The sequence below is a fragment of the Channa argus genome, chromosome 9 (assembly GCF_033026475.1).
Source record: "Channa argus isolate prfri chromosome 9, Channa argus male v1.0, whole genome shotgun sequence".
Lineage (NCBI taxonomy): Eukaryota > Metazoa > Chordata > Actinopteri > Anabantiformes > Channidae > Channa > Channa argus.
In genome coordinates this window covers 12,676,388-12,703,163 of record NC_090205.1, presented here as the reverse complement: position 1 = coordinate 12,703,163, position 26,776 = coordinate 12,676,388, and the positions used below count along the sequence as shown (strand labels likewise).

The 26,776-nt window shown below is 39.3% G+C and overlaps 1 protein-coding gene across 8 annotated transcripts in view; it reads left to right on the top strand.

Moving 5' to 3' along the window:
• Positions 1–264: 264 nt before the first annotated feature.
• Positions 265–26,776, top strand: part of myo16 (myosin XVI) — an 88,030-nt gene continuing 61,518 nt past the window's right edge. Inside the window, exons 1-5 of one of the 8 annotated variants that reach the window (XM_067516144.1) lie at positions 265–455; positions 16,524–16,617; positions 16,717–16,986; positions 23,953–24,023; positions 24,476–24,619. In XM_067516144.1, the coding sequence (XP_067372245.1) occupies positions 16,752–16,986; positions 23,953–24,023; positions 24,476–24,619 (450 nt within the window). In that variant the 5' untranslated portion in view covers positions 265–455; positions 16,524–16,617; positions 16,717–16,751. Of the gene's footprint in view, positions 456–6,326; positions 6,513–12,415; positions 13,216–16,523; positions 16,618–16,716; positions 16,987–23,952; positions 24,024–24,475; positions 24,620–26,776 lie in introns of those variants that run through there. The other 7 variants (XM_067516143.1, XM_067516141.1, XM_067516145.1 and 4 more) reach the window with 7 other exon arrangements.

Below are 26,776 nucleotides of genomic sequence, written 5' to 3'. Positions count from 1 at the left end.
AATGTCAATCCTTCCCACCAGCTGCTTATGGGCGAGTGATAAGCGGTTGTAATTAGAGATTTAAACTCCCATCTCACTTTCTTTCTATCTCTCTCACACAGAAACCCATACTCACTCAGTCACTGTCAAACTCTTAAATTCCATCTATCCATCTCTCTCTCTCTCTCTCTCTCTCTTTCACTTCTCACTGTTACTGACTTATGCTCTCTCTCTCTTTCAACTACACCCTCTTCATTTAGCCAAACTGGCGCACTCCCCCCTCTCTTTTTCCCAGTCTCTCTGATGGGATGTACGTGAATGATTTTAGCCTATGGGTGTAGCTGTAGAGAGAGCTGGGAGTTGATTTCCCATTCATGCTCTCTTAAAGTATTTCTGATCTTTGCAGCTGAGACCAGATCATCTCTAGATTTTATTTCAAGCTGGGAAGAAAGCATCAAGAACTACACAGCAGTGAGGTATGTATGTTGCCACTTGTCTGTGTCCTTTCTCTGTTGTTTACCGCTGTGTGTGTCGTGTACTGTCAGGAAAGGCCCAGTGGCACACTTTTGGGCCAATAACAATGTTCTCACTAGGATTTTATTTGCTTTATCCTTTGAACAACCGTGTTTTCACAGCTGAACAGATGTCTGACAAACAGTCTAAAAGTATAAGAAAATATTTCTTAAATGACATTGTCTTTGTTCATTGGCCTTAGTTTCTTTCAGTTTTTCCCTCCTTGCATGCTGTTATTTGCCCTGAAATGTGTGCGCTGGCTGGTAATGTAGGAAGAGGGAAACAGGTTTGTTGGCTTGCTCACTGTACACAAACACACACCACTCCAAAAAGCCTTCAGGGTATACTGGACATCAGTTGGGAATCGTCCCAGTTTCAGGGGACCTTGGGCGACTTTCAACCAAACGCTCTGCGGTTTTGTGATGTGTGCAGTGCGAGCCTGTGTGTCGTAGACAGAGGAGAGACAAAAAGCAAGAAATGTGGAGACATAACAAGTAATGAAGGGACTTAGAGACACAAAGCAAAAGCACATAGGGGTGAGCAGATAGAGACACAGAGGAGAACAGAATTTACAGTCTGCTTTTTTAACTCAGTTGTGACAGAATGGAGCTGACTAACAGACAAGAACATAACTCTGGCTGTGTCACACCACAAAACTCTGCTTTTGTTTCACATGAGTTCACAGATGGGCTTATTCAGACAGCTGAGTCTATACACCCACGTGTATGTGTGTGTGTGTAGGTGTATGTGAAATGTGTGTATTGTTGTGTGGATGAAAACAGTATTTTCTAACAAAGTGAGGACATATTTAGAAAGTGAGGGCCTGTTGTCACAGCTTCAAAGAGAAATTTGAGGGCTAAGGGCTGTCAGGTTTAAATTAGGGTAAGGGGTGAAGGAGCTAGGGAATTATGTGGATGAGTGTCCTCATGAAGGTAGAAGAACAACTATGTGTGTGTGTGCGTTCACTATACCCATCTGTCCTCATGCTCAGCCAGATTGGGGGCCTCTGTGTCTGGCAGTACTGCATCGAGGTATCACGCTCACTTTAAATTCAAGAGATTATCTCCACCACACGCTTTCACAATGTCATTTTTTTTCAGCAGTTGCATTTCTGGCCGCTTCTTTTTTTTCGGGATTATGGTTATGCATGCTGAGCTTGTCTTTGGGTGTAGAAGGCTTGAAACTAATGTCTAAAATCTGGAATCTGCTGGTCTGTGTCAGGACACAGCTCAGTCCCCCTGTGCTGTGGTCAGCTGCTCAACCACATGGTCCTAAGACTTAGTCACCACCCTCCCCGATAATTATAAGTGGATTTATGAGCTTTGATGATGAATAGCAGAAAGAGGGGGAGATGGGACTTTTCCCTGCAAGAAAGCTGTTTGATGGATCTGCCACTCTCAAGGCTCCAGAGGTGTTCAAGGAATATACAGCCCACCTACAGTTTCACTCATGTAAAGCAGCCCACCGCTGTGTTGCGATGCTGGAGCCTTGTGGTTTTGGCAAGTTATAAATGACACCTTTTATGCATGATTAAAGATGGAGATACTTGTGCACAGAGGTCTATGAAACAATGTGCTGTGGTTATAAAAAAAACTGCTTAATAAGATTCAGGAAGGTAAAACTAGAAAACACAGCTGCCATCTGTTACCTTGAGTATTTCCATCTGCTATCTGATCAACAGTCCAACTGTAGAACAAGTCCTGTTTGCTAACATTATTTTCTGTAGACCTGTCAGTCAAAAGGTTTTGACTACATTTTTATGTCAGACCTTTGAGGTGTCCACCAGCTGATCTATTGTGGGAAGGGGCTGGCTTGTTACCACACTTCCTGCATTTTCCAGCTCCTCTGACAGAAAGACCCCCACCCCTTCCGCAAAGCACATGCAAACATACAAACAGACACTGAGTAGATAGATGCATTTCATACAGTATGCCTGATGAGCAGACAGAAGTGGGAGTGGGGTGGGATTACCGATGTTACTGTTAATTATAAAAAAGCCATAGATTTGTCTCACCCGTAAATCATATTAGTGTCAATTGTAATCCACATGAATAGGTGCTTATAAAGGGTGAATGACTTCACTCAAATGTCGTTTTGCCTGAAAATGTGGAGGTGTGCATATAAATAGAAGCCCGGGTTACTGACTTTCAGACTGCAGCTGTTATTTTTAACACTACTAACTAACACTACTATTAATATTTTAAGATTTATTAACTGTTCTGCCTTTAATGTAAAAAACTGTCCAAAGATCCTCAAGCCAAGAAGAGGTATTGTTGTCAATGTGTTTAACCATTTTGAAGTACTTCAGTAATGAATTGCCTTTGAGGAATTATGAATTATGAATTATGAATTGTTTGTTAATAATCTGTTCATTCTCCAAAATGTACAATTACAATAATAATAACTGATACATGTATGCCTAATGCTGGAAATCAGCACTTATTTCGACAGTCAAATTTCTGAAAATGCAAGAAAAAAAAGTAAAATAAACAGGATGTTTACTATGATCATGTTTCTTCACATATGGAATTTGGATATGCATACATATGTATGTCTGCATACAGTAAGTTGAAAATTGATCTTACATCCTCAGCTATTCTTATAAGTGAGGCCCTTGGGACTGGGCAGTTGGCAGACTGAAAAGGCAACTAAAGCTAATGACAGGTGGTGGGAACCACTGCTGGCAGCAGCAGAAACAACATGTTATTTGGGGGTGGAACACTTCCAGTAACCTAGGATTAAATCCAAACCTTTGGTCAGAGATTTAGCCCCATCTGATGAAACAATATCATCAAAGTGGAGCTGTCTGTGTGGAGTCAGTACGGAACAGGTGCAAACAAAGGTTTACCAAGCCCTATACCATAGTCTTAAGGAGGCTGTTCCCCGTATGCCCTCAGGTTTCTATAGAAGAGCTCATACTAATGCATGCTTGCTGCTGATGGCATGTAACTCTTTCAGAAGTGTTTGAGCTGCTATGAAGGCTAGATGTTGAAACTGGTATTTGTGGAGACAGAAAAAAAAATCCATATGCTGTAGACCACACCAGTAATTACATGTTATGAATCCTGTTTATGTGTGAGCTGAAATCACCTGAGTGCGGGAACATGCACTGATGGTGACATTGGAAGATGGTAGGGGTCCCTCTCAGTTAGGAGAGCTGCGAGAGAAGATAAGAGGTGAATATAAAGTACAGCCAGCTTACGAAGAAGCTGCCTCTCTCCTCTTGCTTGAATTTTGCTTGCTTGCACCCTGACAGTGTATTTTATAGTTTATTGGGTGTGGGGAGTGTGGGCACAGCTACAGAGCCATCAAAAGCTAATGATTTGAACAGGAATGGTTAAGTATTCCCTTTAAAAAACACTGCTTTGATCTATTCAAAGAGTCATGAGTAGTTTATGCCACGATGAAAGATAATGTCTGGCTGTGATGTTTGTGTGTCTGATTTCAAACATGCCATCTTTCACATTTGACTCTAAATTAAATTAGGTCAATACTTAATGAGGCATGACGGCCCCCACTGATATTCGTACTCCCACTTCCTATCAGATTTTTGACAAATTCCTGTCTTTGGAGAGAGAATGAAAAGAGATGGAGGATATGTGGATGGAAGAATGAGGCAAGAAAAGTGGAGCATAATGAGAGGAAAGACAGGAATCAAAGCGAAGGCTACTGCAGGTAGTGAAGAGAAAGAGAAGGTACAGTGTAAGAGTGATAAAGATATGTCTTTCAGTCTTCCTATATTCTCTGCTCGATTCCGTAGGTGAGAGTGAGAGTTCTGTAGGGACAATGTTAAGCAAAATGTTTTGACTTTGGACCAAAACCCATTTTCTCAGGTGTGTGTAATTTTTGTGTGTCAGTACGATCTGAACATCTAGTCTGCCTCTATTGACCTTAATTCTGAGATTTAATACATATTCACCCCACAATCTCTGACCTCCCCACTCATCTTTGACCCCAATTCATCCTTCTTAAGTTTGACAATTGACCTACAGTAATACCAGTAGAGGAGAAGGATTAGCTGTGATGAGCCACACATGCATTACTGTAAAAGAAGTGGATGATTACATAAATTTAATAAAGTGTTGTTTTGTTGTAAACAAAGTGTTGTCTATTCTTAAATTAAGTTTGTGCCATCACTAGTCTGGCTCTTATCCTGTAAAGGATGGGTTGATATTAGAGCATTGCTTTCAGATTAAGGAACATTACCACAGACTGCTGAAAATTAGCTGCTAATTGTGTGGGTGTCTAATGTGGCCAGTTAAAGCCAATTAAGGCTATGAAGTAAATTAATTAAATGAGAATCAAAATCCCTGGAAAGAAGACTCAACCCAACACAAATGGCGGATGCATTTGTATGTGTTTAGCGCAAAAAATGAATGTCAGACCAGCCAGCATTACTATGAAAAACGTGGACTGCACTCTTCTAATGTAGCTTAATTCGTTCCTTCCAGCCCCATCACCTCTGAGCCACACAGTCAGCAGCTGTGTATTTAGACATTGGTTTTGCTAAAGACCAGCTGAGACCCGTATCCCTGTACCTAAAATATGTAAGTAATCCATAGTAATACCTATGTGTACATTAGTGTACAGTAACGCTACAGTATGGGGAAGTTGTTTGGTTGTACAATGATTTTCTACCATCATCAACAATATTACCTATAGTTCATAGTGTCAGAATAATCATTCATCTGTTTTGTTACAGTTGAAGCAAATTATTACTTACTACACGTGAAATTAAGGCTGGAAATGTGGTTGGGTAAAAAAAAAAACATTAATTATGTGATATACGACTGAGAGATTAAAAGGGATTAACGCAGACTGATAGAGAGATTTTCCAGGTGGAAAGCAGCACAAGCTAATTAAAAATCAAACGATGTGTGAAGCCATGTAACAGAAAGGGGGTTCCTCTTTTTTCCAGATCCTCTTGTATCTTGTCTTTTTACTTCTTCTTAATTTCCTTATCATTTTTGTTTCTCTTCCTCTGTGTGCTCCGGACCATAGTCTGCAGTGACTGTCTGACAAGAGAAATTTGATTATGGTCCATGTTGAGTTTAGGTAGTGATGAATATTAAAACCTGAAATGTATGGAAAGTGGGCTTGTAATTAAATAAAAGAGGGTGGGATAAGGCAGTGGTGGGTGTGTGTGTAAGTGTGGCTTTCACTGACCTGTTTTTTCTTCCCCAGTTCCAAGGTCAACATGGAGATTATTAGCAGAGGGTTCACAGCAGTAATGACAGCGTGGAGTCATTAAGTATTCATCACCTCAGACTACAATGCAGTTCCAAATGTTTGGGCTTATAATGTGTGTGTAGGAGTGTAATAGGGAGTTATGTATGGCCAACACAAACACAATTACAATATGTATTTGTAACACAATTAATGTGCGTGACCATAAATGCTCACGCACTTTATATGTTTTCTTTGTCTCTGTTTCTGTGTGCAAATAAGACAGCTTGTTCATTTTCCAGATTTTCCAGGAACTTCTGGTCAGGCTCTGTTGTGTCTCCTTTGTCTGGCAGTTTTCTTTGTCTGCCATTTCTGTCTTTATGGGTCGCCTTGAAAAAAGTCTGTGTTGGACCACAAACTCTTCAGGGCGTGGACGCTACATGAGGTGAATCTGGACACCTCCCCTTTTTCTGTTTTGTACCCTCCTACTTTTTTCACCCACTTCGAAATGAGATAGTTGAGAAGAGGGGCCTGGATTCTTGTAAGGCATGGGGTGTAACTGTACCCCTCCGATGGAGTAAGTGGGCTGTCTTCATTGGGGTCTGGAGAGGGGGAGGGACATGGAAATTGAGAGCGAAAAACAGATGTAAAAGAATGAACAGCTCCAAGCAGCAGAGTTGCCATGGCTACAGAGAAACGGATGAATGAGTGATATCACAGTGGCGGGGAGGTGAGGGTGTGTGAAATTGATTTGGTGGCGGAGCATGGGAGGTGATTCTGGTAGGGGTTTCATCAGGCAGACACATTTCTCTCTCCTCTGTACTCCTCTTGTTTCTAGTGGACAGCTCTGACTGGTAAGGCTTTGCTTTTTCTCTACTACTCCGTTCTCATTAGATTAAGCAGTGATTTTGAATGTGACAATGTGTGTATGTGTAATTTTTGCACTAAAAACTACATTCAGGGCATTACAACGTCCAAGATGCACATAATACAAGGACATGTGTATGTTGACATGTAATGTACATGATGCCATTTGGTGCTCCTGGCGTGACACTAGGAGTGAAAGGATAAGCAGATGTGCTGTGCAGTTGTCATGACCTAAATATACCACGAAGTGCTTAGCATGGAAGCATGTGTGTTTCTGGCTGGGTATAAACAGCTGATTGCTCAGGAAAGATTTCCGTGTTCTGTGAGATACCCTCACCATAATAAGGCTTATTACCACAGCATACATTGTCAAACTTTAGAGCCGGACTTTAACATGACTTTTGTGATTGTGGGTGATATAGACAGGGATGCAATGTTGTTGCAGTATTGCTGGGATGCAGCTTGGTGTGTGTTGGTCCCTCAGAGAAATTGTCACTTGTGCCTCTTCAACACCACTCTTGGAGCTGTTAGTCTTGTTTAAGACAACTGCCTTTCAAACTTTGAATCTGGCTCCTCTAGCCTCTGCCTCTGCAGTGGACCATCTTGCTGGGAGTTTATTGGCATAGCCTGTGCCAATTATCTAGCTCTGTGATTAATGATGGAGTTGACCTGCATTGACCCCCTGATGGAAAAACAGCTGCATTTAAAGGGTAGTGGCTAGAGGTCACAGCAAACCCAATCAAAGTCCTTAGCTCAGTGTCTTTTCTCTTTGGTCAGGTTCCTGAATGGGGAAACCGATTACATTAGGGATAAAAGGATTAACATTTTCCCTAGATTTAGAAAGCATTATCCAGTACTAAAGGACTATTAGTTTATCATAACTGATCCATCGTAGCTTGTCTCATTTTGAGATTAATTTTGCGTAATGGCCTCACATCTTTCATTGCCACCAGACTAATGTTGTGGCCTCTTGTTACAGAAATGCATGCACTAGGCTTTCTGTTGTTATCTGTAGTGAATGTGTGCAAGGATACGTTTACATTTAATGTGCTGTTGTATGTGTTAGCTTTTAATCAGAGTCTCTTATTTAGATATAATATCAACAAATTACATAGGGTGAAGATAAAAGCTTTTTTCCCCACTGAGAACACATGATACACATTTATGTGTACAGTAATGAAGCCGGGGAACAAAGGCAAATTGTTCAGTTGCATACACAGCAGGAGAAATGTTATTGCTGAGTTTAATGGGAATAAGGGTCTATGTGTCCAGCATCATGAATTGTTGATGTACTCAAGGCATGACATATGAGGAGGGAGTTATTATTATTATATTATAACTTATTATTTGTTATTATTAATATTTACTCTTATAGCTGTTTTAATTTAAAACGGAGGAAATATGTCCCTTGAAGTATAGAAAAATTAGGTGTGGGTCACTGTTTTTTTGTCTGTGCATAGTTTTGGTACAGTATACACGTGTAATATCAAACCACTTGTATATGTTGTGAGGACAAGACAGGTGAGTCAGGTGAAGGTCATTTTACTCTGGACATCTGATACTCTATTCTTTCCCATGTGACTTGATTAAACAGTGACTTTAGTTTTTTTTTTTTTTTTAGAGTTGACTCTGTTGCCTGTGCATGACTGCTGGAGAGGAGGTGGCATTTCAGGGAGGTTGCTTAGCAACATGAGTTATGTTTATGCCGTGTGTGTGTTTGTTTGTGACTGTGTCCATGTGTGCAGCCAGTCCTTCCTCCTTGTGTCAGCTGGTTGGGGTGTAGTCAGTACCTGTACACAAACACATGCACACATACACAAGCTGTGTGGAGGGTTTTGTCATGTAGACCTGCCTTATGCAGAGATCTTGGGATGTAATTGTATCTTTATTTAATTGTTGCTGCTGAGTTGTAAGAGACTAGGACACAGTGTACCTGCCTATGTTTCAATGCAGCAAGAAAATAACTTAAAAACAGTATATCAGAGATAGATGGCTATAGCCTTACTTATTCCCTTCCCCCGCTCCACAGCAGCAACTTCAATTTTAGTCTTTACGTGCTCATGTAACGCTAAATTATTAGGGATGATACAATCTCTCTCCTGTTGCCAAGTCTTGTACAAAGATGTAATCATTTGTAATGGCACTACAAATATCGAAATGCTCAGGTGTTTAGATTCTGATCTTTTTTGTTTAATGACCCTTTATGTCAGATGAGAAAATGTTGAAATTACAGTATGGTAGGAAGCTCTTTGCTTACACCTTATTTTCTCAAAACGTCAGCAAGTCTACAAACTTGACCATGATGCCAGAATGTATTTCAATATAATAACAAATTGCACAGGCTATAGACTGTGCTGAAAAGTTTTTTTTCTCAAACTTAACAAATATCATTAGGCCGATAATTATACATTCTTGTTATTGTCTTTTCTTGCCTCCTTATCTCCATCTACCATTTTGTGTAAATTAAGCCAAAGGGCTTATTCAGTATTGTACTGTCTGCACACTGCACAATTGCTCACATGCACTCAAAGTATCTTTGGCAACATTGGTACTTGAAGTTTAGCAGCCATGCGCACAGCATGACAAGAAAAGCAGAACGGTGATGTGGGTTAGAAAAGTGCATTGTTCAGCTCATTGAGAGTCACTATAAAAATGTTTGTCAGGCAACGGTCGTAATTTTCACTTTCAGTCAGCTGTGAACAAAGTAGTCAGTGAAGACTTGTACAGTTCTTCTGTTTGTCTGGTTATTGATGGTCTCTTGGTGAATTTTGCAGGCCTCCTTTATGTTTCTGTGTTGTCTACTGTGTCAAGTGCTTAGAGGTAAACTAGGGGTGAGGTTAGTAGGATAGACAAAGAGTGATGGACTTGCATCCACGGTTGGAGTAGAGGAATGGAGGGGAACTGAAACCTAGTGATCGACAGAAAGTGAGGCCTTAAACGTAAAAATGTGTGAGGAAAGGAGATGGCTTATGAGTTATTGTTATATCCCTCCTCTGTCTCCTACGGCCTCTGTCATGTATTTATTTACTTCTATTTATTTACTTCTATTATTTACTAAGTTCTCTCTCACATTTTTCTGACTCTGAAAGCTGCTGATACAGAGAACAGCCAATTTATGCCACACGTTAGAAACAAATAATATTAAAAAGCTGTAACATACTATACTTACATACTTATACATTCATCACCCACCAGATCACTTCATCATAGCTAGAACTGTAAATTATGATCAGATACTCTATTTTTGGATTTTTTTTTCTGCACTACTGATAGCTGGTCACTTTACAGTTGCATTTCTAAGGCATTATTTCTGCGTTGAGCCCTTGCAATAAATTTTCCTTCCGTGTACACTTGTTATATTCAGAATGACAATAAAGTCTGTCTAAGTCTAAGAATGGAAATCCATCTCTGATGGATTAATTACTTTAATTGACAGTCTTCTATTGTGAGAGAGTTGTGGCTAAAGGCTAGTGAGCTCTTGACATATTTGAATGTGTATTGAGCTGAGTGACACAAGTGTTTGTTCTTGCTCTAAATGAACACATGGATGACTCGGCTGTAGCTGAGACAAATGGCCCTTGCACACATGAAGTTGGGGCAGGTTCAGAGCAGATTGCCTGTCTTGTCACCCCTGGTGGACTGTCCACTGGACAAAACAAGTCTTTACGTTTTAGCAAGAAAGAATATTATAAATGTTTTATTTTCGTTTTCTCTTTACTTCAAGCTCTTAAGACTGTGAGGTAAAGGTGTTTTCTAGTTTATGCAGAGAAGCATGGTGCTATTAAGCTATTAACTAGAATTATGAAAATTAATAGTAATGCTTGCTGTCCTGAGTTTGAATCTGGGCTTAGCTGCTGATTTGGATGGAAATTGATTGGATTACAAGATCCAATCCAGCCCACAGGGTGATAGAATAAAGCAGAATTTATACGGGCAAACAGAGGTCTGTGGACAGAGAGCTGTAGTTGTTTTTATACATAATTCATCAATCAATTGGCAAACATTCACGTCAATTTTGGATTTGCTGATTCCTTCATACTGTTTACAATATTTTGCCATCAAAAATCAAGAATTTCAAGACCTGAGTTAAAAAATAATAATTTTCTTGCAACCGAAAACGTTGTCTTCAGTGCCGTGTAAAACACATATACATGTTGTCTTTGTGCATAAACTTTGTCTTGTTTTTGCTAATATGTTTTAATCTGTATTTGGTTTTTGTCTTATTGTAGTGGATAGTGGATTTTACCTATTTATGAAGCAATAAGAATTTATTTAAATTTTGATTTGGTGTCAAAGCATAAAATTCTGACACACACAAGGAACTTTAGGCAATTCATAATTCATTATACATACAAATATTAATTAAAATTACAAATGTGGCTAGCAAAATAAATATTTATCGATTTGTGTAAATCTCACATAATGAATAATTAATTCAGAGAGAGAGGGCTTTTATATATAATGCATCACCCCCAAATTTACCAATATTTACCATATTTCCTACATCAGACATCTCAAAATATTATTGTCAGTTAAATATACACTATGAGGTGATAAGTACTGAAACCACGGGTAACCTAATTGTAGCTTTGGAGAACTACAAATTATTAGGATGTGACTCCAACCTATTATCCTGTCATTGTTACACCAGAGATGAGCTGACTTGCCTTCCAGCAAGATGTTTCACTTTGAGACCTGGCATTACTTTCCTGCATGTCGCCGTTCCCCAGCTCAGCATATACGTGTCTATTGCTGCAGGCAAAGCCACATGTTTCTCTACAATTGGATGGAAAAGCATTACATTTTCTTTTCAGATCTACTGCTGGAAATGTGTATCATAGGAAAAGGGTTAATTAGGTAGTCAGTGTGTTATCCTTGACTAAAAATACTACACTACCCAGCCACATGTAGCAAGAGCAGCAGAGGTGTAAATGTGTGCAAAGCCTGCGTGTGGATGTAAAAGTGGTGTTTAAACATTGGGACTTATTTAGTATTCACTGTACATGTACAGCAATATTTGCAAGTTCTTAATCATAGGCACCCAATCATGCATCTGTGCACACCACAGAACCCCAGAAATCTTTTTTTTTTTTCTTTCTGTCAGGTTGATCTTAGAACTCTGGCAGTGTTTTGCAGCAGATGCAGCAAGTTGGTTTTGTGACCTGATTTCCTGTGACAGGAATTACTCTAGCATGCAGTCTTACACACATCCATCTCCCAGTTTCTGTCTTCCTCTTGTTGTCTTTCAAGCTCACTCTGTGTCTCCTCTCTGTTCACTACCATCACAAAATTAACCTCGCCTGCTTCTCACATACATTTATTGCACTTCTTCATGCCCTTGTATGACAGCAGTAAGAGATACAGTATTAGCTCAAAATGCAGCATTCCATGCAGCCTGCAGATGTGCACACACCATGGCACAGATTTCCAAAATATGTCACGATCCTGCTTTAGTTACACACTGTACACCCTGTTCAATTTTTTTATGCCCATATTATGTGTGTGAGTAACAGAGAGAGTTTGCAGTTTGCAGGTTGTTATTTAAATTTTTCATCCTTTGGTATTTCTGCTGTGTTCCCCCATTTACCATTTCTTTCCTTCTTACTCTCTGCTCATTTATCTTTCCCTTCTCTCTTCAGACGCACTGACACATGTTTTTTCACTAATGTGCCCCGTGTGTTGGAGCTTGGTAAATGCATAGTAGAGTGTGTATTAATCTACTGATACCAAGCCCATTTCGGAAAAGTATAATTACGTTTTGGGGCATTACGAGACTATTAACAAGCACTCAACCTGACTGCACTGAAAGCCGCACTGCAGCAGCATCTTTTTTAGCGCACCTCTATCCAATGTAATGTTCCCCCTATTTCTTTCAATCTCTTGCCATCTCATGCGTATTTTTCTTCCTCTTGCTCCCCCTGCTGTATCCACCTTCCCATGTTCCTTCATTCTCTAATTCTGTCTCTACATTTTTTCCTAGTGTCTCTGTCTTTCTCTCTTTCTTATATATCTATCATGTAGGGACGCACTGTTAATTTCACTACCTCATTTTTAATTCTCTTGCCCAGGAAGGTGTAGGATAGTCAAAAGAAGTGTGCATCTGGATGAGTCATTGTGTATGGGTTGCAGAAGGGAGACTAGAAGGGGTGTGTGTGAAGAGGTAAAGAGCATTGCGTCATTGGGGGTGTGTTGAGTGGTAGGTGGGCTGAGCCGGCTGTCAGTCAGTGACGCGAGTGGAGCACGTGCGTCAGTCATGGCTGGGAAGATGCTGTGTAGCGGTTATGTGACTGTAGACGAGGAGATCTAGACACAGCCGCAGCTCTCTTTGCAGACGGGTGGACGGAGACAGTGTATGTCTGCGCGTGTGTCTGTGTGTGCATGTGTGTGTGTGGGTGGGTGTGAGTCTGGGCTCATGTAGATGCTGCATGGGCTGCAACCAGAGCTGCTGCTGGTGAATAATGCAGACAGGGGCACAGAGTTTGAATAGCATACAGGGAGCCAGATTAATAATGCATTCTGCTGACTTACAGCCTTTGTACTAGTTTTGCTGGAACCTGTAGCTGCCTACTGTCTACCTAGCTGACTTACTAATTTCCTGCCTACCTTTCTCCCTGCTTGTGAGCTTTATATCTGACTGGTGGACTGTCCGACTTTCTAAGAAAATGTCTCACTACCATTTCATCAAATGCTGTAAGTAGCCATTGAGCATCTTTTTATCTGTACACGCAAGTGTTCTGTGTATGTCTTAGCTGTGCATTTATGCTAATGATATGCACCATATGTGCAGAGTTTCATGAGCTCTGTACCAGCTCAAGAATTCTGGTCACTCGCTGTTAAAACAGCACAATCTAAACTTGTAATAGGTATTTGTGTCCAGCTGTGTTTGTGTGTGTGTGTGCATGTGTGTGTGTGTGTGTGTGTGTGTGTGTGTGTGTGTGTGTGCGTGTGTGTGTGTGTGTGTGTGCGTGCATGCAGTCAATGGGAATGTGAGCTTGCTGCAGAGAGCTGCTGTAGATGTGTGAAGTTGACCTGCGAATGCGGCAGGTAGCAGCAAAGGGAAGAAAAGATGAAATAGAGCCTCAAAGATGCAAATCCTGTGGGCGTCTGGCATATTCATGACAGCCTGACAGAGAAAGAAAGTCTAGAGAGGGGACAGATGGAGAAAAACTAAGGATGATTTAGAGGAGCGTTGGAGAGGCAAGGGAGGGAATAGCAGCATTGGGAAATTGAAAGGAGGTGAGATTGTGATGAGTGACATATGAAAAATGCAGCCAAGTGGTGCAAAGAGTGATGAGCATACTCAGAGAGGTATTAGGGAAAGTGATGCTAACATTCGAGAGGTAATCGCAAGGAAAGGGGGGAAATAAGGGCAAATAAGTGATTCGTATGATAAAGATGATGTAAGCTGCCTCAACCCTCATTCTCTGCTTACGTACTGTACTGTACATCTCTCTGTATCTGTCTATACCATACATATTTATTCCATCTACAATTTGCAGCATAGCTGTGCTTTTGTGTGTGTGCCATTTTCTAATTTACAAGCAGCTGCAGCGATGACAGTGTTATTAGATACAGACTGTATGGGATACTCAACATACAATCAATAACTGATAGCATGGAGATGGGATGGCAGGAAAGGAAAGCTTCTGCTTTCTATTCCTAGCACTTTCTTTCTATCCACTCAGACCATTTCTCCTTGGATTCACCCGTAACCGGTCCCACTCTCATTCACATTCCATTTGCTGTATTTGTTCGGAGCTTTTAATCACACTATAGCAGCAGAAAACACCAGTGATATATGTGTAGATAGTATGCAATACTGTAAAAATTTATTTATTTTTTTTTAAAGTATGTGACTTCATCAGTGAGATTATTGAGAATTTGTTACTGAATGCAAGTATTTTCTTTTCTGATTAAGAGCAAACAAAAATTTTTAAATGCTTGTATCTGAAAAGTGCAACACATAGCAGATTATGACAAGTTACAGATTTTTTCTTTGACTCTGAACATGTAACAGTATCTAATGCCACAATGCTTCAAAATGCCATGTTATGCTGGGAGGTAACGGTTAACTATAGCCTTGAATGCAGGTTTAATAGAAAATTTTATGAGTCAGATTTTAGAAGAATTTATATGATAAAATTGACAGAGCTACTATTCATAAACTATTAAGATAAATATGATCAAAACAAAAGACAACAAAACAAACAACCAAAAAGAGCATGCAACATGGTCTCACCTATTTATCCCTGTGTTTGCCTCCCTACCTAGTTTTCCCTTCAACTGGGATTCTGCTTATTTAGAATACAGTACTTAGTTCATTAATAAATCTTTAGAGTATAAATCAATTATTCAAGACACATATAAGTGCAAGCATTGGCCAGTCCTAGCTTCTAATTTCCACATATTTGTCTGATAGTAAAATGTATTGAAAATCTTTGGATTTTAGTCAGAGAAATCAAAGTGAAGATATGAAGATGCTTGGCTGTATTTCTTTAATGTAAAGGTTCATACAGTATAGCCATAATGCACCAGAAGTAGTGATGAGTACTAACTTTGGTGCTTTGTATTAGTTTACCTTCAGCTAGCTATGTGCCAGTATGCCATAGTTTAAGGCAATTTTCAACCACTCTGGTAGGCTGTCTGCTTTAGACACAGATAGACCACATGCCTAAACCACTAATGCGAACTACTTATCAAAAAGAGCAGTGGAGAAGAGAAGAGGAGAGGGAGAAATGTTTGAGAGTAGAAGGAAAAAAAAGCTGGCAACAACACGAGGCTGAGAAAGCTAAACTCTGGAGTGATGAAGTAGTGTGATACTGGGAGAAGCAGTATGTCTTGCTGAGCGTTTTTGTATTTGTATGTGTGTCTGCTTACCCTCCAGCCAGGTTCCTAAATTAAAATACAGTTGAAGCAGACACCTGGCTTGAACAGCAAAATAATGACCCCCTCCTTGTCTAAAACCTAAACACAAAAGACCCTTTTTTGCATGTCTAACTAGAGCAGATGGCACTGGTGTATTGTGCACAAGGTGTGCGTGTGTATGTGTGGAGGGGGCAGGTGGTTCAATGAATATATATATATATATATATATATATATATCAAATAGCAAAAAGCACATACTGTAGTTTCCTCCATTTGTTTGTATGGATGCATTTGTTTATAACTGGTAAAGATGGCAAACACCTCAAACCCTGCAAAACAGAAACAGTGGCATACTTTATAAAGTAGTAGCTGTATTTGGACACCTGAATGTTAGAGCTGTTCATACATTTCCATGCCACTTTGTGGTTATACAGAGAGACTAAATAGAGACAAAGAATGCTCAAGCATTCATTCAAGCAGATCAGTGAAGAGGCAAACATGCTTCAAGGAGTCTATGCCAACAAGATCTCTTGAATGTAATTGGTGGTCCACATACTCTACAGACAGTGTATACTTAATTTCTAAGCAGACCTTAATATTTTTAGCAACTGCCTTGTTATGAAATTTTGTTCACTAAGGAGCTGGGAGATTAAGGAGAATCAGGAGCTACACAGTTCTAGAAAACTGCAGTAACATGAACTCTAGTACAATTGTTTGTTTGACTATTGTATACTCATATGTATTGTATGTTTGTACAATTGCATGTATTTGTATCGTTGATTTTATTTTTAATTTTTTTTTTTATATAGACTTTTGTTTTCATACTGCACAAAAATGTTTGTCGCACATTTGCACTTTTTGCTGCTGTGACATGGAAATTTCCCCACTGTGGGACGAATAAAGGTTTATCTTATCTTACACTTTGTAAGGACAGGAGAAACCACACACAAAAATACTGTGATGCTTTGCCCAACTCATTCTGAGACTGGCCAAAACAGTAAATATAATTTACACTAAACACACTAAATGTTTTCCCCATAAAAAACTAGGTAGACTACAGAAAACATCATGCAAGCATACACACATGCCTAGAAAACAATAAGTGTTATATCATCTGGGCCTTGTCTCATTAGGTCAGTAAGCACCTTTGTCTGCAGTGTTGTCGCGGATTCTCCAGGTTGTCCTTCTTACTCATCATGTAAACAGCCTTCTATCACAGCTTGAATGGTAGCAAGTAATTCATAAATAAATACATTATTCATTAGTATGCAGCTGTTTCGTACACTAAACATCATGGTTGATGTCTTGCTGTCTTTTTCTTTCTAGGTTGTTTCCAGCTATGTAATGTCTTTCGTCAGAACATGGAGATAGACCAGTGTTTGCTGGAATCTCTCCCCATTGGCCAGCGCCAGCGGCTTGTCAAAAGAATGCGCTGTGACCAAATAAAGGCATACTATGAAAGGGAAAAGAACCTTCAGCGTCAGCAAGGTGGAATCAAGGTTCGAGCTTTGTCCACCCACCGCAAGAAACACAACGTTGGCTTTAGCCTCACCGATGTCTTACAGGATGCCATCATTCGCCGTGATGATAAAGAAGGTGTGTATGTAGACACAATAGCTAAAAGGAAAATTGTACTGTTTGTGTGTGTGTGTGTCTACACATGTGTACCCAGTAAACATTTGAGATTGAATTGGATTTCACAGTTCTGGTTAGTCAAACAGACTCGCTCACTCTCATACACACACATACACACACAAAACAAAGTCAGCCAAAACCATGCTGCTGACAGCAGGTCACCCAGTTTGTTCTGTTGGAAGCTGTCCACTTGAGTTAGGAGAACAGTGCCGAGCTTTTAACTTGATACAAATAGGTCTCAAGGCCAAATACTTTAGGAGAGATGATAATGTTGAGCGCAAACAGAATTTCCACATTTGCTTTTGCATTCCACATTTTCCCTTTTTATTGGAGTTCAGATGAAACAAGCCTGTTTGCTTCTGTTTTCTTTCACGAACAAATAGCAATGATAGAAAAAAGTTTTAAAATAATCTCCAAAATAAACAAATATAAAAGTAACAGGAGTATGCTGTAGGTACCAGCTATCTGCTGTGGTTTCAAACAGGGTCCCTATCATATTATCAGGCTGTTTTTATGCAGTGAGATACTCAATTAACCTATTAGACTCAGTGCTGATATTTGTCCATAACCTTACTGTGTTTCTTTTTGTCTATGTCAGTAATTTGCTAGTCATTTACCCAGCTGTCTGGGTATAGCTGTGTCAGTCCTATCAAATGTCTTTTCAGGTCACTGTGTTAATCTCTGCTCCCTGGCTGCCAGTGAAGTTCAGCTGGGGTCTATGGGAGCAGCTGGTGTTTCATTGCAACAGCAAGGCTGAAACCAGTGTTCCTTAGATTGCAGTGAAGCGGATCTGATACCCCTATGTTCTAGCTACAAACCAAACTTAACCATGGCACTGAACTTGTACCAGGCAATAACTTGCTTGGGAGGTCTTGTGACCTTTTGGTGACCTTTTAGACGTTCAAGACAAGATATTAATCTAGATTCAACAAAATAGTAGACTCATGCCCAAAAGCTACTGTACAAGGGACAAATTCCCTTGCAACAGACTCTTTGAGTCAAAATACTACTTAAATACTTGATGCTCCATTCATCTAGAATTGGTGTGTCTTTTGTTCCGACTTAGTTTCTGCGCATGTCTCATTTTGGGCCTTGTGGGTCAGGCACTGGGTCAGCACTTGATATATTGTGATGTTCCTGAGCATTCTTTGATGGTGCTGGTGCTGTGAATGATAACAGTTTTAATCACCATTGCTACTTGACTTTGCTTTTTCTTTTTGAGAGAGTCCTTGAGTTTCTGTTTCTTTTTATTTATGTTGTTTGGCTAATGAGACTGATGACAGATCTATAACAGAACAACAAAAACAAAAACACCTTTTAGATAAGAGACAATTATATATTTAACATAGCTATTATTTTGAATTTTCAGGTTTGAACTTAATTAGTTTGCAGTTGAAAGCATAGATGGTGATGAATAATGAAAAATTGATAAAAACAATTATGACTCATCACTGTTTTAAGAAAATAAATAGGACAAATATAATTCTGGGAAAATGGCAAAAGAAACACAGACACCGAGACGAGATAGCAAGTATTTATTTTCTTTTTATACAAAAATTATAAAGAATGAGAATCAATTAAAGAGAAGTAGGGTAGTAAAAAAGAAAACAGTGGGAAAAAAATGAAAAGCACAATAAACTGAAATGCTGCAGTAGGGAAATATTTGGACATTGTACAACCCCAATTCAAAACAGGTTGGAATGATGTGTGAAATATAAATTAAAACAAAATGCTGAGATTTGCAAATTTCATCAACCCAAATTTTGGGTTCCACAATTTTTAGTTTGTTTCAGATTGGTGAACCTCTGCCCATCTTTACATTCCTCCATTCTCCTTTCATGCCCAGCCATGTTAATGACTTGTTGCCAATTAACCTAAAATGTTGTTAAATGCTCCTCCATTAATTATTTTATTTTTCCTATTGTTCAAATTCAAAATGAGCTAATATTTTTCATGAAATCTTAAAATATCTTAGTTTCAACATTCGATTTGTTGTTTATGTTCTAGTGTGAATAAAATATAGGTTGATGAGATTTGAAAACCACTGCAATATGTTTCTCTTTACGTTTCACACATCTTCCCAATTTTTTTGAATTGGAGTTGTAGTTTGATGTTAAAAGGCTACAGTACCAATGGCTCACAACTCTATTTGGAGCATACCATACCTCATCTTGGTTCTACATTATTAGCTGTCATTCTTTGTGAACATTCGGCTCCCGAAAGTGTATGGTGTATATGTGTATGTGCATATCCATTGTGAGGAAGCACAGTAAGCAGAGCTGACAGTTATACAGTAGCTTTCCTTCCTGTGCATTTTAGAACTACTTCAGACATAATTCTTCAAATTGAACCATGTCATTGCCAAAATATGAACATTTGTGTTTACCTCCGGCCTCCAGATCAGTGCAGAAAAACATCTTGTCGACCTTAGCAGCCACATTTTTGGGAAGTTAAAACAGGCCTTTTTCCCACTGACTCTAGCCCCCAAATATATTTAACCTGTATAGTTCTATGACACAGTAGCACTGTTGCTTGTAGTCCATATTGAAATGATCATGCAATAGATTTACATCATTGTCTTTCATCTGAATCCAGTCAGTTTGAAGATATGATCATTCAGATCTTTTCTTTATATATTAATTTAGTTTTTTAAAAATAATCCCTAGGTAGCTATAGTAAATGTAATGTATGTCCCAGACAGAATTCTTGAAAGTTCAAAGTCTAGTCTATACACTAGTGAGATTAGTAATGGATGTCTTGTACTGCAGGGGAGACGTCCAGGCATTTAGCTATATTTTATTTATCAGCAACATCACCACCAACATCAACTTAAAATATGTAAGAAAAATCCTCAGATTCAGTATTAGATATTTAGATCTGAAATGTCCTTGTAATATTCAATGCTGGGATTAAAGGGATGTTTAACACCTGCCACATTTTTGACAGAACTGGGCCTTGGCTCACATGGGTGGTACCAAAAAGTGTCTTGATATCACTTATCAACCCAATATCTAATGTTACACATTTCACTCTCATACAGCAGGGGTGTCTTGATGCCAACTGCAGTGGCTTGTCAAAGTTTGTAAAAGCTAGAACTTTCTCTGTTTCTGTGAGTGAAATGAGGGATTTGAACAGATATCATTTAGGGCTGTCACGGAATAATGCTGTGCACGGGGGGAGTATGTCTGGTTACTAGATGACAAAAACTGGCAACACTGCTGTAAGTGACACATTGTGAATGAGGAACAGAGACTTCCTAAGCACAGGGACACAGAGACATAAAAATCATGGAATATTATAGTCAAGTAAGGTAACAAAGACCTAAAGAATTAAAAAGATGGAGAAAAGATTTAATGTTGTAAATTAGGACATACTCAATCCGCATGTGCATAAAATCTACACTTTAAGATGTTGAGGTTCAATATAGAAAAAATCTATGATAACTTTTAATGCTGTGAAAGACAGGATTCAGGTCTTAGGGAAAGATGTGTCAGGGACAATATCTCTGTCAGCCTTGAGGGTAAAATTGATTAAGGCTGTGCGATATGATGATATGCACCATGTGATGATAGAAAATATCTAATGTTTCATATTATGCTCTTGGGAGTTGCGACTCTTTTTGGCAGGACCAGGCAGCTTTCATCTACAGGGTACAGATGCAACAGTGGGGCAACACAAACATGCACAGAGATCAGTTAAGGTAAAAGAACAAGAGGTGTAGGCAGCAGTAAGTCAAACAAAATATTTCAAACAGTACTTTCTGTTACAAGCAAATGAAACAGCATTACAAATGCCCATACTGAGGAAATAGCCTCTGTGGTATAGTAGCACCACACCTACAGTGCATTCAGAGAGTCTTCAGACCCCTTTCACTTTTTATAATGTTGGTATGTTGTAGCCTTATGCTACAATTGCAAAAAAAACTTTATATTTAGAATTTAGATCAAATTCAATTGATTGGGGATGGTTTGGAAAGGTACACACGTCTCAGAAGAAGGTTCCGCAGCTGACAATAATTGCTATATCTGGACAAAAGCCATGGGAGCTAATGAACTGCCTGCAGAGCTCAGAAACAGGATTAATGCAATGGACAGATCTGGGGAAGGCCACAAACAAATTCAGCTGTGCCCCAGAATCCCAAGAGCAATTATGGCCTCCATAATTCTCAAATGGAAGATGCTTGGCACAACCAGGACTCTTCCAAGAGCTGGTTGCCAGGCCAAACTGAGCAATCAGGAGGAGAAGGGCCTTAGAAAGAGAGGTTCCAGAAGTTCCAGAAGGACAAACATCACTGCAGCCATCCATCGACTAGGCTTTATAGCAGAGTGGCTAGACAGAAGCCTCCCTTAAGTCCAAACACATTAAAGCCAACTCGGAGTTGGCAAAAAAGCAGGCTAATAAAACCAAGATTGAACTTTTTGGCCTCAATTCTAAACATTATGTCTGGAGGAAACCAGGTACTGCTCATCACCTGCCCCATACCATCCCTACAGCTTAACAACTTAAGGACGACTGTTAATTTCCTGGAGTGGCCTAGCCAGAGCGCTGACTATTGAACGTCTCTGGAGAGACCTGAAAATGGCTGTTCACCAACAAGTCGCCATTGTGAGGTTGACCTATGAACGAAGTAATGTTAACCTAAAATGGGATAAATAAAACACAAAACTTGCTAAGCAACTAATAGGAAAAGGACGTGATTACTAACCACGGTCTTGATCCTTTTGTGATCCCGTTTCGATTGTTTCGATCTGTTTTGAGCCTGTTTTGTTACTAAAGAAAGCTTCACTAAACAAGGCAAAAGCAGAAGAAACAGGGTTACTCTTGAATCTCCTGTGGTTGGTTTATGCCTTTCAAGTTTGGGCAGTTGTTGAAGCAGAAACTCCAGACAACTTGAAAGGTTTCAAATCTGTCGGAGCTTGAGAAGTTTTGCAAAGAAGAATAGCAGAAAATATCCCAATCCCAATAAAACAGGTTTGTACGTAAACGATTGTAGGCTGCAACATAACAAAATTAAAATAAGTGAAAGGGGTCTCAAACTTTTTGAATGCACTGTATGTTCCTATTAGACTAACACTGCTACAACTATCCAAGAAAGAGATAATGTTAGGATGGACACCACAAATGGATGTTTGACATTTTGTCACACTGCTTAATTTTAAATTAACATTTAACATTCCATTTACAGAAAATATGCTTTATCTTGATATACACACATGTATACCATTATCAGGATATGAAATGAACTATATTAGGAAAATTATATTTTGTTCATATTTCTCTTCCATAGAATAGATTTGGAGATGTCTAGGTGAGTAATCAAGGATGTTATATTATATGCATTATATGCATGATTTAAAGCTCAGCTTGACTGTAGTCAGGTTAAGGCTTTAAGAACTATACCGTATATTGTTATAGAGTTGTAGCTGAAAAACAATTATTTCGGAAAGCAACCAGGTAGCTGATGTAAGTCATTCGCTAAAACTATAACTTGGGTAAAGGCTTTTCTGTCTCTCTCAATTTTTCTCTCTCTGGCACTGTGCTACCAGTTACTGTCTGGTTGCTATAGAAACTCCACATATGTCTCTAACAGCTGATTTGCAATTTTTCACAAAATGACAGTCAACATTGCTTTGCGCCCATTCTCCATTTTCCTTTCAGCAGTCACCTGATAGAAGTACACGTGTATGCACACAAAAGCTTGAAATTAGCATATAATCAAACACCAACAAGCATATGAAAATTTAACACAGAAAGGGAATTACTGTTGATGCTTTAGGAATGTCTATTGTCCTTTCTGCTTATCCCGTGAGTTCAGCGTCGCCATAGCAGCTCATTGTCTACATGTTGATTTGGCACAGTTTTTACGCCGGATACCCTTCCTGACACAACCCTCCCCAATTTCTACCGGGCTTGGACCGGCACTGTGCAGCTGGGGATGGGAAAGGGCTGTTTGGGGTTCGGAGTCTTGTAAAGAGACGCTTTGACATATAGCTGGGACTGGGGATTGAACCACTGACCCTGTGGTATTATATAATACCCTTGAGGTATTGTTTTATTGCACATATACTTAATATACTTATAGTACAGTAACATACTTATAACAGGCATAAGTATATACCTAGTGCCTATGTTTGTACCTCCTGTTCCCTGTATTGGTTGGGTATTGCACAGCCCCACAGCCTCTGCATTTTAAAAATATTATATTATTGTATATTATTGTGTGATTTCAGAATGTCTGCCTAGGTAATGGCATTCATTGAAATTGCCTCTTAGGGGTCATTAGTTGGAATTATTCCATGTAATTACCATTGTTACAGTCTTTAATGCCACTGGTTTGCTTCATGCTGCGTGTTTTGCAGGTACAGTGTGTTCCAGAGTTAAGCCAGTGTCTGTCTAGTGCTGTCAGTCTTGCCTTCACTTGTTTGTCCTTCCCGCTGTTGTTATTTAAACACTGCAGTAGGCTTTCTGCCTCTCTCACTCTTTGCCTCCAGCTGTATTCTCATTTTTTTGCACATGTTGAATATAAATATAACAGTGGTAAAGTGATCTTGTTTTGCCTACTACTCCCTGTTTATGTGTTTATGGCTGATCTGAATGTACTTGTTTGTAAGAGTTCATGTTTTTTCAGGAGATCTGTGTCAATATGTAATATGTATTGGTACGCACTGCTTATTTTATGTGATGTGAACATATGATGTGCAAATGTGTGTATCCTACAAGGAGCTATGGAATGCACAAGCAACCTCAACACTGATCCACAAAGGACAGCCAGAGAACAAAAACTCACAAGCATATATTGGTTGTGTTAGTGAGTGGCACAGATTAATATGGGCACTCTGCTTGTGTGCATGTCTCTTCTGCACAGGTCAAACTGCACAGGCCCTTCTTGGTATGTCTGTTAACATTTGGATGTCTGTTGTCTTGCAGTGTTATGTCTCCTGAAGGATGGAGCAGACCACAAAACCCCCACTTCTTCTGGGGGATCTTTGCTACACCTGGTAAACTCAAGGCTTGTTACTAAAAAATGTTGCATTAATACTTTAGGCCTTACTGATCAAATTGTGATCATTATATTTAAGAATGTTGTGGCTAATGTGCCTATCAAAGAGAAGAAAAAGAATTTCTTACTGACAGGTTGCTTATATTTTGCTAAATATAACTGAATAAGATCATAAAAAAAGAGATTGTTACTGCCTTGACATGTTAATATCCCTCTATTAGCATTTTGTCTTCCTGCACACAGGTTACCCCAGTGAAATGTATTTATTTTATATTTATGTAAATACAATCATTATTATTGCTTTACATAACATTTTCCTCATACTGAAGAGTACAATCTTATGTACACTCTTGTGTACTGTTCATTGTTACCAAGTCATCAGGAAATTTGCGTAAATTTTGTGTTTACGGAATTTACAACAAGTAAATCGACTCTCCTTGCATTCTACAGTGTGCTCGCCATGACAATGTCTTTGCGGCAGAGCTTCTGATTGAGCGAGGTCTGAATGTCAACCTGCAGGATGAAGACTTGTGGACAGCCCTGCATGTAGCATCTGTGTGTGACCATGCAGACATGGTGCTGCTGCTTCTGCTGGTAAGAAAAACCTAAACATGCAGTGTATAATTTTATATAGTAATACAAAAACATAGACACAGACATGCATGTACACATTTGTTAATGTAGTTGTAAATTTCATGTTGATTTAGCTTGCAATTCCAAGCGTGTCAGCAACAATTTAGTGTTTTGGAATAGGTTCCATACGAGCTTCATGTTTGGAATTAGCTTTGAACCAGTGGCTGTATTCACATTTGTCTTCCAGAATTTTTTGTCCACGAGGAGCATCTCCCACTGATGAAGGGTTTTAGAACACTGAGGATCTTAAATAACTTTTCATTCTTTCACAAAGCCAGCTGAATCACCGAAAATAAGAATATTCACAATCAAAGAAATGTTCTGTCCTGTGAAAGATGTCACAACTAGGGGTGTAGTTGTACTGATTAGGTCCATAATGAGAGCAAGGCCAGCTGCAGAGGAGGGCATGAACATCCAGCCCAGTCACTCAGTGGAATGGCTCTGCTGTGCTGGTGTTGATTAGACACAGGGGGGTTGGATGTAGTAGACCTTTATAGCCTAGCTCTGCTGATTTTGTTCTAGATGATCACTGCCTGCCTATTTGTGGAGCAGAAATGAGATGTTCCTTAGAGCTCTGGAAATGTTTGAAGAGCTGCCATGCAAAGGGTGTGCAGAGTACATCAGTCCACCTGTACTCACTTTTTTATTGTTTGTTTTTAGTGGTGTGTATTTGCACTCATTTAATTTTCTTCCTAGCAAATATTCATACAGGCTGTATAGTTAAAGCAACATAGATTTACCAAATTAAGTTAACAAAGACAGAGCAGAAAGCATTTTTTTAAAAAAAAAATCTAAATATCAGATTTAACACTGTTAAAAGTTCCTAACATATTTCCAGCAACACCCAAATATTTTTCAGCTTGAATGTCATATGATACTAAATCTCTTTACTTGACTGTGTCTACTTCTGCTTGCATGCGACTCTGTGCCAGGCCATCATTGCGTGGTTGTGAGATGATTAACCAAAAAGGAGCGGCTTGAAATATCATATTTGCAAAAATGGTGCATTTTTCTTTTTATGCACACATGATAGTTTCTGAAATGGGAGCCCAAGTCTCTTCCTTTCTACAATGGTGAGAATAGCATCAGGACACATCAGCCATATTTCTGATGCAGATGCAGTACCCCCTCTCTTCTATTCATTCATTTTGACACCCATCTCCTCCACTACAAACCCTGCCAATGCCTAGTCAGACTCCTGCCTTATCAAAGCTGTCAGTGGGAGACCTTCACTTTGAATATAATGGGTTTATATTTTAATGAGAAGTGAGGCAGTAGTCTTACTAGAGTAGCTTGAGTGGCATCTTTATCTTTGATTGACACAGGAGGGAATAGCGCTACTAGTATGTACTAATCTTTGTTTCCTACTCCTCCATCTCTTTCTCTATTTCCCCTTCCCTTTGTCCTTGACTTCCTTGTCTCCACAGTTTGCTCAGACAAGCAGTGTGATTGTTGCTGACAAGAGATGTTACCAACCTCTTCTTGTGTGAAATTAGATGGAGCTGATGAGAAATCTTTGTTGATTGTCGCTGTGTCCAGATTGTCAGTAATGTTTTCTTTTTTCTTTTTTCCTGCCCCCAAACAGCGGGAGTCTCTCCCTAAACATAATCCTAGCTATGGCTAATGTTTGTCAGTGACACCCTGGGAGGATGTACTGCACGTGCAGAGAAACAGTGAATTGTCCATTAGCCAATGAAAAGATGAAAGAAGACAGTGTGTAGTCTTTGTGAACGATGATAAAAAATACTACAATGCATTGTATGAAAATATTCTCATATTAAACACCTTTTTTATTTAATTTTTTGCTATTAATTTTTTTTTTAAACTACCTGCCAATATGTTCTGGGATACATGCGGCCACATTGTTCTCGTAGTGTAAATTCTTAATGTATTGAGTATATTCTGGGCCTCGGGCATGTGGACAGTCTGACTGTATGTCTTACTTTTAGAGGAAGTGACACAGCAGTAACAAAACAGAACAGTGGTTTGCTGCACACTTTAATGTGCATGTAAATAGGCAGGAGTAGACGATGATGTGTCTTGGCTTCATACTGTATTTATTATCAAACACCGGTGACCTGTTTTTACAAACATGGCACCGTATTTTCCAATTCGGCA